This window comes from Carassius carassius, chromosome 29 (genome assembly GCF_963082965.1).
Source record: "Carassius carassius chromosome 29, fCarCar2.1, whole genome shotgun sequence".
Classification (NCBI taxonomy): domain Eukaryota; kingdom Metazoa; phylum Chordata; class Actinopteri; order Cypriniformes; family Cyprinidae; genus Carassius; species Carassius carassius.
The window spans coordinates 30,393,727-30,410,137 of record NC_081783.1 but is presented as its reverse complement, the minus strand read 5'-3'; the positions used below and the strand labels follow the sequence as shown (position 1 = coordinate 30,410,137).

The window sequence follows — 16,411 nt, the reverse complement described above, 5'->3', positions numbered from 1 at the left end:
TTTCGAGGCCTTCTCCGATTTTTCAACTCCGTGGCTGAGACTGCAATGAAATGGAGAAACTCATCCCGCTCGTTCTCCCCGCCTGAAGGACAGCAGTCATCTCCCGGATTGAGAGAGACACAGGAGACCGGAGAACTCGTGCCTTTGACAGTCAGGAGCAGCGAGCAGGAAGCTGATACCTCAGTTCAAGATAAACCCACATTATCTGCTGACATGAGCAATGCGTTCTCGCCAGTCAATGCCAAGGTGGATTGCTCTCCTCCTGTTGTGCTGAAGGCCTGGAGAACATGCCCAGACTCTCCGAGAGATAACATCTCCCTGTGTAATAACTCGGATGAATCACAGTCCCAGCTCAGCTCAACTCAAATCTCTCTAGCCACCATCGAGAGCCACCCCAGATATGAAGAACAAGAGCCTATCAAAACTATTGATGAAAACCAAGATGTTTGCATGGATAGCAAAAAGATGAACTGCCCGGAGGATGTATTTAAGGTAATATAAGCTGGATCATGTTGTTTCAACATCGAAGCTTTTTGATCATCAAGCTACAACCCATATTATTTCCAAACCTCAACATATTAAAATACACATATGGTTAGTTTAAGATGTGTGCATTCAGTTAATCTGGAAAAATCATGTACTATCCTTCAATGCATTATTAAGCCAATGATTGCAGCTTGTGATCCTACAGTATAAGTATGATATTTATTGGTTGTTTATGTCCATCAAGAAATGGAATTATCTGAAGTCTTCATAAGAGACTCGAACCAAACTCCAATGACCTCAGGATGAGATAGAAGCAGGAAGTCAGAAGGAGGATAAGCATAGTTTGTGTAATTTGATATATTTTCTCCAACATCCCAAGCATATAGGCAAACTACATAAACAAAAAAATATAATTATGAATCAGCTCCATGGTGGATCATTTGTTTAGTATGTTAGCGGCGGTGGTCATAATCAATGACATACATCTGAGTCAACGAGATGGAGGGAAGTTGCAAAAAAAAAAAAAAAAAAAGTGGAACGCAGCCCAGAAATACATAAGTCAGATACAGGAGGTGCATGTGCCTTCGGGAACAGGGTTGAAAAACAGTGACTTAATGAAAAAGCTAAATTATAATGGTGTTATATTTAAAATTGAGTGTGTATTTATATTAACTCCACCTACCATTGTCTGTTCAAGCTGGATAAAATTTAAACTGGGACAGTGGATTTAGCTTTTTTTCACCCCATCCACCAAATATATTTAACAGACACTTTTATTCAAAGCGACTTCGAGTGCATTGAGGCTATACATTTGTTTTACCAGTATGTGTGTTCCCTGGGAATTGAAACCACAACCTTTTGCACTGCTAACACAATGCTCTACCACTGAGCCACAGTGAATACACATGTAGCACAAATACTATGAATACACATTTTCCCCATCTCACTCTTCTCCGTTTTCCCATCAAATATCATTTTCATTCAAATTTAACAAAACATTGGAAAAATGGATGTAAAGTGAATTATGCATATTTAATTGTAGAATAAAACAGTAAAGTGTTTAAGTTAATTTAATAGGCCTATAAGTGAAATTGGAAGTGGTGTCCTCACACTGATTCCTTGCATTCAGTACCTGTGGGCCCTGATTTTCTTCTCTACATTAACTAAGATCATATTTGAATTTAATTTCAAAGCAACTCCAGCAGGCTTGTACAACAGGATTCCATGTTTAGACTGGAAAAAAAGCTTAAAAAAAAAAATACAGAAACAGTTTTTTTGTTTTGCTGCCTGTGTGAACAATATCCAAACCTAGTTGACTCTTTTCAGATGCTGTTCTTCACTTGACTAACCCCACTCCACTACTGATGTACACTGCTGTTGGAGACGCTCTGGATGCAGTGCATTGTGAAATGTGTTGTTGTATGGTTACCTGACGTGCTGCAGTGATTTTCAGACCCTGTCGCGGCCCCGGGGCCAGTCTCCTGCAGATCCTCCTCTCAAAGCTCTGCTCCAGCGGTGTCGCTCTCTGCCACTGCCCAGCACACTGTTGGCCCTGGAGCCCATGGCCCTCACACACATGCTCACTCCTCCAGGTACAGCACAAGCCAAAACCACAGCCCAGTAATGCTTAACACACAGAGATACAGTACAGCACATACTCTAGCCCATCAATGTTCAATAGCATATTCAAGTCTAAAGTTAGCTTAATAGTGCTGATTATAGTTTTATGTTGTGGTGTGAATTACTGTATAATGTCATTTTGGATAGAGCACTTTGTCTAATACTAGCAATCTTTCCAGCAGCTAAAACCATGGCTAAATCAGTCATTCTCCGCATGAGGAACAGCAGCACTGGATCTAACAGACAGAAGCGGTTTCGACCAGGATCTGGACCACTGCACATCAACATGGTGAGTGATCCGGCCTCTGTCCTCCTGAGACTTCATCTGACTGACATTGAGTCATGTTAAGGAAGTATTATAGGACAATTGGTACTGGCATTAACAATTGAGTTGTGACTGTTAGCTGGTTAGATGAACCTCTTGTCCTCATGTTATTTCAAACCCATTGGGTTTTTTATTCCTCTTCAAAACAAAAAACAAGATATTTTTTTTAGTTAACCTGACAGTTCTCTTACCCCCAAGTTAAAGTAAATGCAACCAAAACATTGTAAATGTAATCCATTTGAATTGATTTTTTTCCAAAACTTGGCTTTATGTGATTGAACAGACTTAGTCTGAGTATTTATTGAAATATAAATACAAAAAAATCAGTCCATAATTATCTTGAAACCTATGTTTGTGACAACAATATAAGCCACCAAAAATGAAGACAGGTCCAAGTTTCCCACACAAAGGGTTTTTAATCAAAGAATAAACACAGGGCATCAAAGCCAATGTAACAGTGTGCACTTAAACGCAAACAATTGACAATGAACTGAGGAATCCAAGGAAATAAGGTATACACCGATAATAAACAGGTGTGATAATCAAATGAATTGTCATAGTAACTAAATAGCATGGGAAACTTGAATAAAGACAACAGGAAATAAAAACAAAACCAACTAAAAGTCCACGATAATAAAAACTAAATGGACAGTTTGGAACCATGTCAAGCCTCACCTTGGGCTCAGGGTTGGGCGATATTAACAGAAATATCATATCACAATTCTTTGTCATGTTGGTTACAAATGTTACATGTACTTATTATTATTATTATTATTATTACTATTATTATAACAATAGATCATGCATAATTACATTACAAATACCCCTAACCATATAACAAGTACATGTAGGTAATTAATATTACTCAGTACTTAAGTGTATAGTTACATTGTAACAAGGACACCTTAAAATAAATTGTAACACAAGCCTTCAAAAAAAGCTGATATAATGTGGCCAGTCTCCTTCAGTAATTACTACTTGTTTTTGTTTTAGTTTCGACAGCTCCAGGGCTTTTGTTGAAACTACAGATCTTACTTTCACATTTGGTTACTGTATCCCTGCTCACAGATTGAGCCCAGTGCATTATGGTGTTGAAGTTTTCACAGCCCTCGTTCTCTGTTTTCTCTACCAAGTAGCACTTCTTTCTCTTTCTTCTTCTTCTTCTTCTTCTTCTTTATTCAATTTTCTTAAGAACTAATCTTGGCAGTGGTGAATTATCACTGTTCTGCTATGAAATCAGCTGTATACACAACCCTGAGAATGCAAGAATGGGCAACGATTTGATATGATACTATGAAACTGATCTAGAAACTGATTATTATTCATAAAATTAAACACCAAAAGAGCACCTTAAAATTCTTGTGCCATTTGCTCCTGCACCCTAGATGAGAGTCTTGTGGATTAGTGCCTGGTTCAGGCATGTAGCGGTGGATGTGTAAATGAGTGAAGCACTTATCTTCTGAATGAAGGGCTGATGAAGAGCTCAAGCGCTGGTTTAGCGGTTAGCGCAGACGCTGTCAGCTTAAGCTCATCATGTTTGCAGAGTCAACCACAGAGTCAAATCTCACCCTCTCAGTTAATTTGCCATCGCTATTAAAATTGTTTCCTTGCCTGCATTACGTAATGGGTACATTTAAAGAAATGAGTCATCGAGTCATGAAAAGCATGCTGGGAATCAGAGATTAACTTTGGTGTGGAGGGGTTCTGACGAAGTTTTTCAGCTCTGCAATTTGTGTGAAGAAATCATAATAGCTTCTCTAATAACATTTTATACAAATGAGACACTAATTTGATCAATTGTTACCACATTTATAAAATTTTATAGATGTATTGCTGCTTCGCCACATTAATGTACATGCATTTAGATTTTGAGTTAATGTATTGTTGTTTGTTTTACTTCAGTTTGTACTCCTTCAGAAGCTTCAGAAACTCACAGACTTACAATTAAGAAGACTGTGCAGATGATATGTGATTATGTTTGATATAGACAAATGGTTAATTGCGATTTAATTGCAATGGCAGGTGCATAATGTATCACCATTGGCTTTCAAAATTTATGCATCATTCATGATTAATTATAATTACAGTGCAATTAACACAGATCATGCTTGCAAGACTGAGCACTAGCAGACGTTTAAGGCAGGAGTTCATAACATTTTTTGTTTATGTGGAAATATGCCTTGACACTATGTTGTTGAGGAATGTATTATTCATGCTGAAGCTGATGATGGGTTGTTATCGAGGAGAATCAGACTCATCTGATGTTAAACCGTGCGGGACATGACAGATAAATCATGCTATGTTTAAATAGGCTGTTTCTCATCAATCAGAGCCACGCTAGGGATATGTGTCTTACATCCAAACTGAAACATTTTCTCATTCTGATATGGATGCTGGATAGGGCTGATGCTCAATATGACCTTGAGTAATTCATCCAAAGTGTTCAGATGTCTAGTAAGGGATATTATGACAAACATTTGAGGTATGCATAAAGCTTTTTTCATCGTGGCCTCTGTGTCCTGGGCAGTATCTTTTACTGTAGAACAGTGGTCTTGTTTGTTAGGGTGGTCAGCATTAAAGGAGATTGGAGAAGAAGTGAGCAGCTGCTGTTACGCACAAACTCTCAGACAGGAAGTGTCATTGTTTTCATATGTTCGTCAACATTTTGTCCGGTCTGCTGTTGTTTCCTCAAAATGTATGCCTACATAACTTAAGACCTGTTCACACCAAGAGCGTTAAATATAACTATTATCATCCACACCAATGTATGATATCGTTCTTTTGCTGTGGAACTGAAAAAAAAATGATTCATTGAATTTGCTAAAAAAAAACAAGTTAAGTGGTTGCAATCAGTTTATTTTAGCTTAATTTAAATAAACAAATTTAGACAAATAACATTAAATAAATTTGTTTATTTAAATGTAGCTAAAATTCGTTGATTGAAATAACTTAAAAAATTTAGCAAATTCAACAAATATATATATATATATTTTTCAGTGAGTTTTCAGGTTGGGTGGGTTTGTTGTTATTGCTATAGCTGTGATGTGGAGTGCTCTATTCGCATAAAATGTAAATAGAATTTAGTGGAAATAAAGTTCTTTGACTCCTTCTTTAATAATCGCTGCAGAGGTTACCATCTCCTCTTAAATGTCTGGCTAGGTAACTTTAGAGGTCATTGTGCTAAAAACAGTGTAAGTTTCAGAACTCAACTTGGTCTTTTAGTCCAGAAACAGCTTTTATTGAAATCAAGCTGTCAAAAGGACTTGATATCTACCTTTAATTTTTCAGCAATAAGTGCATATTTGTGTCAGTAGGACATAAGTATATGTCATAATTGGACTTCAGATGTGCAAAAATCTTTTTAGTAAAAGACTGACATGATTAAAATGATTCCTTTCAGTGGCATAAAAAAAACAATTGATATTCAAAATGGGGTTAAATTATTTACAGAAAACTATCGATGTCTCTCTCGCCAATTCTTTGTTTGTTCACCTTGAATGAAAAATGATTCTCAAATTTTGGCTACACTTTGCTGGTTATGATGAGAGAACTTGTGAGAATCCTCTGAACAAACTGTCCATTGCATTTGTGCGTTCACCACTGGCTCTAATGCTCAGGTAAAAGCATGCTGTTAAAAGAAACCTTTGATGGAGTTCTGTAAGCACAAAACTGCAATACACACTTTCCACAACTAATAATTACACTTCAAAGGTTGCTCACGTGTAATACATTTATTCATAAGATATTACCCAGTCATAGCATTGGGCCTTTACATTGAAATCTCATGCACCCCTTTAACCAGTTTTAATCCAGAGGGTCAAAAACACAACCTGTCCTCCAACTAATTTGTCCAAATCCCTGAAATACGACCCATCAGAGCGTGTACTACAATTGCGCCCCTATCGGCAAAAGGTCGTTTTCATATTAATGTTTTGTACTCTTTTATTTGCACTCTGATTTGCGGTTCGTGTAGCTCAGTTGGTAGATTATTGCGTTATACATTGATATGCAATCATGCTATCATGGGTTTGATCCCAGAGAACGGACGTGTGGGTAAAATTTTTATACTCAATAAATTATAATTTAGCATGATTTCTGTGAGGGTTGGGTTTAGGGGTGGGGTTAGGTGTGGTCATTCGAACGAATAAGCCGCCTAGTAAAATATAACAAATTACTGTGAGATCGGTTTAAAAAGTCCACACATTGCATTTAAATAAACGCGCATTTAGATTGGTAATGACGTCATACGTCATTTCATGACGACAGACGCAACGAGATACATACAGTCGGCATCTAGTCATAGTTGGGGGCGTGGTGAGGGCGTAGTCGGCGTGGGGGAAAACACTGCGAACATTGCGTGTATTTGAATGACAAAAGTCCACATATTGAGCGCTAATTCCCAGAGACGCATAGAACAATTGTAGTCTCTTTTAACTTTAATATTCATATAAACTAGTCCATATCGATATTTGATTCATTGTACTGCCCTAATATAGATGTATTCATAAAAAAAATAGCCAAATTCCGTGACGTTCTGCTTTAGTTCCATTTTTGACTGGATTCCGCGATTTTATCCGTGTCCTTTCGCAAAAACAGACGGGGTGAATTTATTTAAGTTGTTACGTATTCTCACACTTTTATAAGAGGGTATACGGAAATCCTTGGCCTTTTCTAGTGGGAATACGGCGTATCACGTAGACTTACACCTCTTAGCAGATGCGTTTTCATGCGAGTTAAAGTTCCACACTAGGCTAAGGTTATATAGTTTTGCTTCAGGTAGAATGATAAGGCTAATTATATATGCATGCCACTTTCTGAAACAACCTTACACAGTTTTGATAACGTTAATAATGAACACGATGTTAATATAGCCTACCTGTGATGAAATGCCGACTGCACACACACACATGCTTAGTCTTGGGATTCCACAACTTCCCTTGATCATCCTCACAACTTATTGCTTGTAGCCATTTTGTCATCCTTTCCGGTTCTGTATGTTTATTAGGAAGGATGTAGAACTTCAATTCATAATTTGTTAGTTTATTGGAGGTACAGAAAACGACACAGCAACTCTTCGGCGTGATTATCCCGTGTATTTCAATTGGCGCCAAGGCAATGTTTTCCCCCACGGGCTAAAGTCACATCACGTGACGGGGCGTTCCCGGGGGCGTTCCCAGACCAACCGTCTGGATCTATACTGTCATTATTTTTATGCCTGCTAGAGGCCGCTTAACTTTAAAACGTAAATATAGGTCGTAATAAGGTGCTTACACAAATGACCTATATGGTCGTTTTTTGTTGGAGGACAGGCTCCAAAAACAGGGTAAACAAAATGGTCATATATGTGCAAATGATGACTCTTTTTGATGTAAAAATTGTATGTGTAATACTCTGGAGCAAGAGAAGGCAGGCAGAGGAGTTGATGTTACTGCAGGAGTTTTAGTGGAAGTTACAAAATAAACAAATAACCAGGAACACAAGAACAATGAAACAGAAACATGAGCAACAGGCAACCATTACATACAACACCTGACAAACAAGGGCATTTAACAAATGAGTCCACTGAGGACAAGTCTGGACCCATGCGCAGTTTTATTAATCAAACATAAACACAAAATAAAGCCTTGACAATAAACCATGAAACAAAGACTCACCAACAGCAGGTTACATTTAACAAAGGCAGACATGAAGCAATGGGAACATAAGGGCTATATACAGCGGGTAAAATAAGTATAGAACATGTCACCATTTTTTCAGTAGATATATTTATAAAGCTGCTGTTGACTTGAAATTTTCACCAGATGTCGGTAACAATCTAAGTTATCCATACAAACAAAGAAAACAAAACAATTAAGTTATGTGTAATAACGTTGAATGACACAGGGAAAAGGTATTGAACACATGAATAAAGGGAGGTGCAAAAAGGCAAGGAAAGCCAAGATCCCAGCTGAAATATATCAGTAATTAGAAATCAATCCTGCCCCTCGTCAGTGGAAATGAACACCTACAGTAACAGGATGATGAAGATTAAACATGAAGGATGGACATTTCAGCAAGACAATGACCCCAAACACAGCCAAGGAAACTCTTGATTGGTTTCAGAGAATGAAATTAAAGCTGCTACATGGCCAGCCAATCACCTGACTTGAGTTCATTGAAGAGACCCACAGACTTAACTTAATTTCTGAACTTATTTGTTTATTTGTATGGATTACTTTGGTTATCTGGTGAAAATTTCATGTCAACGGCACCTTTAGAAATATATTTACTGAGAAAAATGGTGACATGTTCAATACTCATTTTACCCGCTGCATACACATGGACTAATGACTAACAAGAAACACCTGAAAGCATTGGAACAATAAACCAGTCAGAACGTTACATGTGAAACAAAGAACCAATGAAAACAAGGAGTGTTTTTTTATAAACTTTTTATATACTGCTTAGTATAGTGCCATCTGTTCAAGAGTAGGATGCATTTCATACAAGATCTGGCAACTACGTGGACAAACTTGGAATAATAACGAGGTTTGGGCCTTACAAATTACCGGAGTTTCCCGGGAGAAATAACAAAACGGAAGGTGGGTGTGGAATACGGGAGACTCCCGGGAAAAAACCTGGAGTGTTGACAGACTTGAACAAGACAATGAAGACGAATCAACAAGACTACAAAATAGCACAGGGGACAGGAAGTAATACAGGAGTCCCAACAAGACCAGAGGAACATGTAACACCAGCATTATATGTGTAGCTCAAGGAACATTATAAAATAACACAACAATGCAGTTCATGTCCCCTTTAAGGCATATTTTGTCATATGGCAACCACCATAGAGACTACAGAAGAAGAAGATGATTCCATGAGTGAGTGTGCAGTTATATTGTAAAAATACTGTACAGCACTACATATGCATTTCAAATGTATCCCAAACAGTGATTGATTGTGGTAAAACTGTGTTCCCAAGCTTGCATTATATGTAAATGATAAAGTAGGAGACACAGCACTCCCCTCCCCAAAACAAAACGATTAATGCTGAGATTTTCAGTTTGACTTCACATATTTCTTTAAGTTGGCAGTATCATAGAGACACTGTGTCTGTGTAGAATAATGTGTGTAGCTCCTTAAATCATAATTTCGGATAAACTGTGGCTTTATATTCATGAAACCATTTGTGTCTGTTTGAATTTCAGATGTGACCTTTGTTGTGTAAATGTCAGGATGGGTGCAATTGAGGCGTATGGGAGTCAGTGTCAGTTATGTAACGGTCTGCTCTGCATCACGAGAGAAGAGCTTTTTCAATACATAATACTTCAGATAATCTCAAGACGCAAATAATTGTTTGCCTTCTGCTATACTCTGTGAAAAAAACACAATCAGTTAGTCGACATTTATAGCTTTGTGTAAAGACGTACTGTAAGATGTGTGTTGTTGTTTCTTGTTTTTTTTGCACTACTATTTCTATCTTGACTGTTACTAGGTTATACTCAGTTTTGTGCCATGAAAGGGATATTTTTCAGATTTAGTTTTTATCATGATGTCAAAGCATAAGGTTATTTAACCGATGGCAAATTATTATTTATTCTGTTCTGTCTTATATTTAAGCCTTATACTATGCAAAGGACATTTGTTTAAGTAAGAGTTGATTTGGCCAGATCCTAATGTGTACAAACGTCAAACAGGAAGTGTCCTGCAGTGAGTAAAAGCAGATTTAAATTCATCAGCATGATCACATCACAAACTGAATGTAAATGAGTTTGCATTTTAGTGCTTCCGGCTCTATCGCCACAAAGTCAGTGCATGGGTTTTGGGTTAAATGCCTGAGATAAGATCTGTGGTGAAGACAAGCTCAAGATATTTTCATGAAAAAAAAGTTATATCAACCATGTAACCAGAGTTGTCCTCAAACTGACACAAAATATATATATATATATATATATATATATATATATATATATATATATATATATAATCAGACCAAAGGTTGATTGTATTCAAGCTTCAAAATTCATAAAAATTCTCTTCATATGTGAAGGTTATCATGATGAACACAACGTAAGAATCATAAATTTGTGTTGGTGACAGAGCTGATTTTCTGCAATAATAATCACAAAACCCGATGAAAAAAAAAATGGAGGAAACCACCCTGCTGCAAAAACTATAGACACCATCCTAACATTTGTAATGGTTTTACTGGTTATAATGGGACTTTTATTGGTTTTAATGGAAACTGTAATGGGTCTCTACTGGCAGTGTGTCACTTTCCATTCATGGCTTTTGTCGAAACCACCAAATGAAATAAGTCCCAAAAAAACACTACAGGAAATAATGTTTTAATGTTTTTAACGGTTAATGGTTTTATAATGGTATTTGTAATGGAAACCATTAGAATTTCTGTAACACTTTCTATAGTTTCTTCAGCAGGGTGGGATGATGGGAACTTCCAGGTTGTCCTACAAAAAACAACAAAAAAACAGGTGTATGATTCCCGAGTGGATTTCTATTGAAATCACTGAATCTCACCTGTAAAAGTTCACCAGACAATGGTAAATGTATATTATGACTATATTATACTAAGTTAAGAAATGTATAATAACAATATTTATCTTGATTATGAGATACTAAGTGCAGGAGTAGGCAAATAGAACTTTTGTCATTTTTGGCCTGGATGTTGTTGAGATAATGTGTAATTTCTTCTTGTGAATCTGTTGAGCACCTGATGGTTTTGGACGGCTTGGCTTTCTCGTTATAAGCCGGTTTGACTGAAACACGGATGACAGGGCATTACTGTAAAGATGGCACAGCTGATGCACATTGACTAACGGTGTGGCGGATCTTATATAACAGAGAGGGAATGTTTGTAAAAGTTAACGGCAGTGTTTCCATGGTGACGCAGACCGGCTCCGGTTGGCGGAGCGCAGCTGCGCGTCATTGCGCTGTAGAATAAGCGATCCTTCTCGCTGCTCTTCTGAAGATGATGGTGAGCAGGAGGCATGTTTATGCGTGTCTTTTCTTACAAGTCTCGGAGCTGTATCTCAAACCCCAGCGAGCTGCCTAGCAACACAGCCTCCCCGGGCATCACAGGTGCGCGCACGCACGCACGCAGCGGCGCGCTGGGCTTTGAGACGCAGCCGGAGTGTCGTGTTTTATAGACATCTGTGCGGCTGGATGCATTGATAACTGTGCTGATCGCAGGTCTGACAGCAGCTCTGCAGCATGACCTTGGACGTGCAAACGGTGGCTGTGTTCACTGTGATCGCCATTCTGCTGCTGGTCAACGTGATTCTGATCTGCTTCATGGGCTCCAGCTGAAGGCTCCTCAGCATGACATCTGTGACTGGAAACATCTGAGGCTGCTCGTATCTGTGATTCTGCTCGTTACTGTGGCCGAGATGGTAAAATATGCCCTACACATACATGTCCAAGTGTTTGTGTGCGTGTGTCATCTTTCAGTCCAGATGCATTATATAAGATGATTTCTAGAATTATTCCGCGGCCTTTTGAATGCATCTCATGTATTGTTTGTGTGTATTGTGCGCATGATTTATTAATGTCTGTTTAAAAATGCTGGTGAATTAATATTCATGGACAATGCTCTGAAATCATAAAAAAATATAAAATGTTATGTTATAAGACTAGAATTGTGCTAGAATCACAATAATTGCAATCAAAACATTCTTTTATGAACAATTTATGAATGTAAAATGATTAAAAATACTGTAGTCTTGCATCTGATATGCAATGCTTATTTAGATCTGAGTAAGATTATGCTCGGATGTCATTCTGTTTTTAGAGAAAGGTAAATTCAGAGCAGCTGTTAATGTTGTGTGTTTGATCACATGCCGGCACACGTGGTGTGACAGGTTGAGAATGGTCAATTCCCACATTACTGTGAAAACATCACATCACATGTACTGGGTTTATTTCCAGTCTGGAGGGTTGACTCTCAGACTCATGCTTCTGAAGGCACATATCATGTTTCAGATGTTGTCTTGTGTGTCTTTGATTGGCCCTCGCTCTCAGGACTCAAGTCTGTTGCGTAATATCTCTCTTCTGGCTCTTCAGTGAGAAGCTGGATTTTGTGCTAATGTGATTCTCAGAGCAAATTTATACCCATTTCATGTTGTCTCTACAGATGTTATAAGTTCCTCATTTTCATTCTAGTTTGATGTTAAAGCAGTTTAGAAGTCCACTGTAGTCAGCTTTAGTATCAATTCTTCTGAAAAGATAAGAAAATACCATGAATCTGACATTTTCGTGTTTTCATATATGCACTTGGTGCCAAAGTCGAATGCATTCCTCTCAAGACATATGCAGAAATATGAGGGGAACAGCGGTCGATTATGTAATGATAATTACATCACGTTCACAGGACTCCATAATGAGAGAGGACTTCAAGGTGTCTTAATATTATGAGCTGTGCAGAGTTTTTCTGCATTTTTCATGATTTTCATTCACAGAACAGTCTGAAGGTGCTTGAGAGGATGTTTTTTGGCACTATTCATCCAGACAATAATGGTGTTATGTCGGCTTCTCAAAATATGAAGAAAAAGAATCGTGGAAATGGAGGGTGTGTTTCTGATCTTACTGAAGTTATGTACTGGTGGTGTCCATCGATCGTGATTTCACCAAGTACAGCATGTTCCTGGATCAACATCCTTGTCAACATTCCAAGCAACCAATCAGAATTGAGGGATACGTTTACAGGAAATGTCAGTTTTAGCCTAACAACCAGAGTTAGGTGCTTCTACACCCTTGTTAGTCAGCTATCATTTCCCTCTGATTTTAGCTATAAGTTATGGGTAGGGTTAGGTCTATGTTTTGGACAGTAATGTTAATCCAGGAACATGTCTTAGTTGGGGAAAATCATGGTGACCTTATGTCGTATGAGTGCATCAAACTGTGTTAAAGAGATCTTGACAGACTCAAGGTGGAGGTCTAGTTCCCATGCCAGCTTTTTTTTTTCTTTTTCTTTTTTTTTCTGATGCCACAGACAACTTGTGGTTTCATCTTCTGAAAAAAAGAAGCACTACACTACAAAAAAAAAAAAACCTTGGAAATGTTTTGATGAGGCGGTGAAAATAGTGAGTCTTCTAGATTTCATTCATACACATGCGAATGCGAGAGACAGGACCTCAAGCTCAGATGAATATCCATGTTTCAAATGAGGTACTCTGACCTGCAAATCTGTATAATGTGAAGACCTTGTAGAAGAGTATTGTGGCCTCTTCGCTGAACTAAAGGAACACAACCATTAAACCTGCAGCAGACACAGATTCACTCTCTGCCGGCAGGTGGTGCTTGTGAACGGCAGTGACACAGTGTTTCCTTCCTACTGCTGTTAACAAAGTGCTTATGAACACTGCTTTAATTTGCATTCTTCAGAGGTTAGAAAAAAACATGTAAAGACAGTCCATTTCCCTCAGAGATACACTGATCCTGCATGTTGTCATCCGCGATCGTGACGGCCGTAACATTGCATTGTGATCTGTTAGGCTCACTACCAAATTTATTGAGTTACCCACCATATTTATAAAAATTTTAAAAAAATGTTATATTTCCTTCCATGGCATATTAATTCCCTCTTGAATGGTGTACATTACGTGTCCAAAATTGTTCTGCTGTCATTGTAAGTCAGTGAGCAGCTCTGTTTGTTTGTCCGAGGGAGCAACAGTTTGGCATTTCAACCGATTTGATCATCACACATTTGAATCGATTTTTAACCAGCTCATGGTTTATCATTACATCCTTATTGCTCGGTGATTTTGTTTTGGATTTAACTGATTTTTCTCGAAATCAACTTTCATATGGCTGTAGCTCAGTCCATTTTCCATGATTCCAGCAAGAACAACAACAAAAAGAGATCTCAGTTTTGAAAATGTGCTCATTCTGTTTCATTTGGCTAGCATGGGTCACAGATGTTTTCTGACCAATAGCAGATGTGGAAGTGTTCCTCCATCAGACTCACTGTGTTGTTCTGCAGCTGATCAGCGGCGGTTCGGTGGTCAGCGCGGAGGCTGTATGGGATCACGTGACCATGGCCGAGAGGGAGCTGGCCTTCAAGGCTGGAGACGTCATCAAGGTCCTGGACACCTCCAATAAAGACTGGTGGTGGGGTCAGATGGATGACGAGGAGGGCTGGTTCCCCGCCAGCTTCGTGAGGGTATGTCTTTGATCAACTCTCTCATCTGATAAGCTCCTGGAGCAGTGGTCTCAAACTCAGCTCCTGGAGTGCCACAGCCATGAGGAGTTCAGCTGATCCCGAAGTGCTTGATTAGCTTTGATCAGGGCTGGAGCTAAACTCTGCAGAGCTGATGTCCTCCAGGAACTGAATTTGAGACCAGTGTCCTAGATCTTATAGTTGAATTGTGATGTGGCTCAAGGTCTGAAGTGAAGAGATGGACATGGATTAGATGCGTCCACAGTCAGTGTTGAATCAGTGTTGCCAAGCCTCTATCACTGTTCCATTTCTATTCCTCCACAGCAAGAAAATTAAAACCAAGTGTATTTCTGTCATTCTTTCCAAAGGTCGATCCCCACCCTCCTCAACCTTACACAAAACCAGTTTTCTATATCAACCCTATAGCAACTCCAAGGTTCCATAACACAACAGCAAAGGTGCGTTCCCAGCTCCTCAAATCTCTTCAGGTGCTGCTGATTCTGTCAACACAGCCGTCTCACAAAGCATTTAATGCATCCAAATCAAATCACGCTCCTAGTGCTCTTCATAGCTTTTCAAATAGATGCACATCCAATAGGTTTCTTCATTACATGCGGTGCTTTGGATGCGTTTTGTAATAGCCTCCAAATGTTGAAATAGATGTTAGTAGTCGTATCTGCTTTGCATTCAGAACCATCTTCACATTTTCTCCAGGCAGCATCCCATCTTATGTTTGCATCTCTGTAGATGCCTAGATTTGAATTCTCAATGTGTGTGTAATGGCATTTCAAAGCTGCTGGTCAGTGTTAAGTTGTCTCTTGATCTAGGAACATGGTTATTTCTGACAGGAAAGAGTTGAAATGTAATGGGATTACTGCGAGTGAACGTTTCTTCCCTCACTTGACCAGATGAGTAAAGACCAGACCCTCCAAACCCAGGCCAAGAATAGACCCCTGCAGACCCAAACACACATCAGAAATCAATCAAAGGATTGGTTTTCCTACACCATACATTTTAAACAATGAAGGTTCCCTTTTTTTCAGTGTTTCCAATTGTTTTCCTAAAACAGAAATCTTTTTCTTCTCTTTTTACACCGAAAACATGTTTTCCTAATGAACATAAATGCAACAACAACACTATCATACATGTTTTTCTACTCTGTTTCACAGGGGTTTTACTTCTTTGAACTAACAAATGAAGTACTTTTGAATTGACTCTATAATAATATCAAAGTTACTTTAAAAAGTGCATGTTGTTTCTATTTCATCACTGTATTTAAAAACTAAGAAAAAAACACCCTACAGAGAGCATGTCCTGTCAAAAATGGTTAAAGATCAACTGATGGTGGAATGAGTCGAGAAATGAATTAGTATGCAATCTTTAAATGCATGGACTTCTCAGTAAAAACACAATTTGTCAGTTAGCAAACATCTTTACCCCAGTGAGGCTTAGGGCTCAAACCTGTTCTCCTTTGCCAATCTCACAGCTTGGAGAGGTAATAGTGCTGTATGCCTTTGTTTGTTTGCCGTTAGCTGTGGGTTAACCAGGAAAATGCAGCCACAGAATCAGCTGAGGGTGGCGGCGAGGTACAGAACGGACACAGCGACTCCAGCAACGGCTGTCTGTGCATCGGCCAAGCGCTGCAGAACCGAGACCAGATGAGGGCCAACGTCATCAACGAGATCATGAGCACTGAGCGCCACTACATCAAGCACCTGAAGGACATCTGTGAGGTACCATGGAGAGATTACAGGGACATGTCATCCTGACCGTCCAAACCCATAGGACTTGCATCTTCAGTAAACAGATGAAGATATTTTTAA

General features: G+C 38.7%; 1 protein-coding gene across 5 annotated transcripts in view; it reads left to right on the top strand.

Moving 5' to 3' along the window:
• The first annotated feature begins 421 nt into the window (after positions 1-421).
• LOC132110032 (rho guanine nucleotide exchange factor 9-like) overlaps positions 422-16,411 on the top strand; it is a 22,562-nt gene continuing 6,572 nt past the window's right edge. For 2 of the 5 annotated variants that reach the window (XM_059516618.1, XM_059516616.1), the window contains exons 1-5: positions 422-492; positions 1,940-2,078; positions 2,289-2,395; positions 14,412-14,591; positions 16,121-16,321. In XM_059516618.1, coding sequence (XP_059372601.1) covers positions 451-492; positions 1,940-2,078; positions 2,289-2,395; positions 14,412-14,591; positions 16,121-16,321 — 669 coding nt within the window. In that variant the 5' untranslated portion in view covers positions 422-450. Of the gene's footprint in view, positions 493-1,939; positions 2,079-2,288; positions 2,396-11,101; positions 11,824-14,411; positions 14,592-14,956; positions 15,047-16,120; positions 16,322-16,411 lie in introns of those variants that run through there. The other 3 variants (XM_059516615.1, XM_059516614.1, XM_059516617.1) reach the window with 3 other exon arrangements.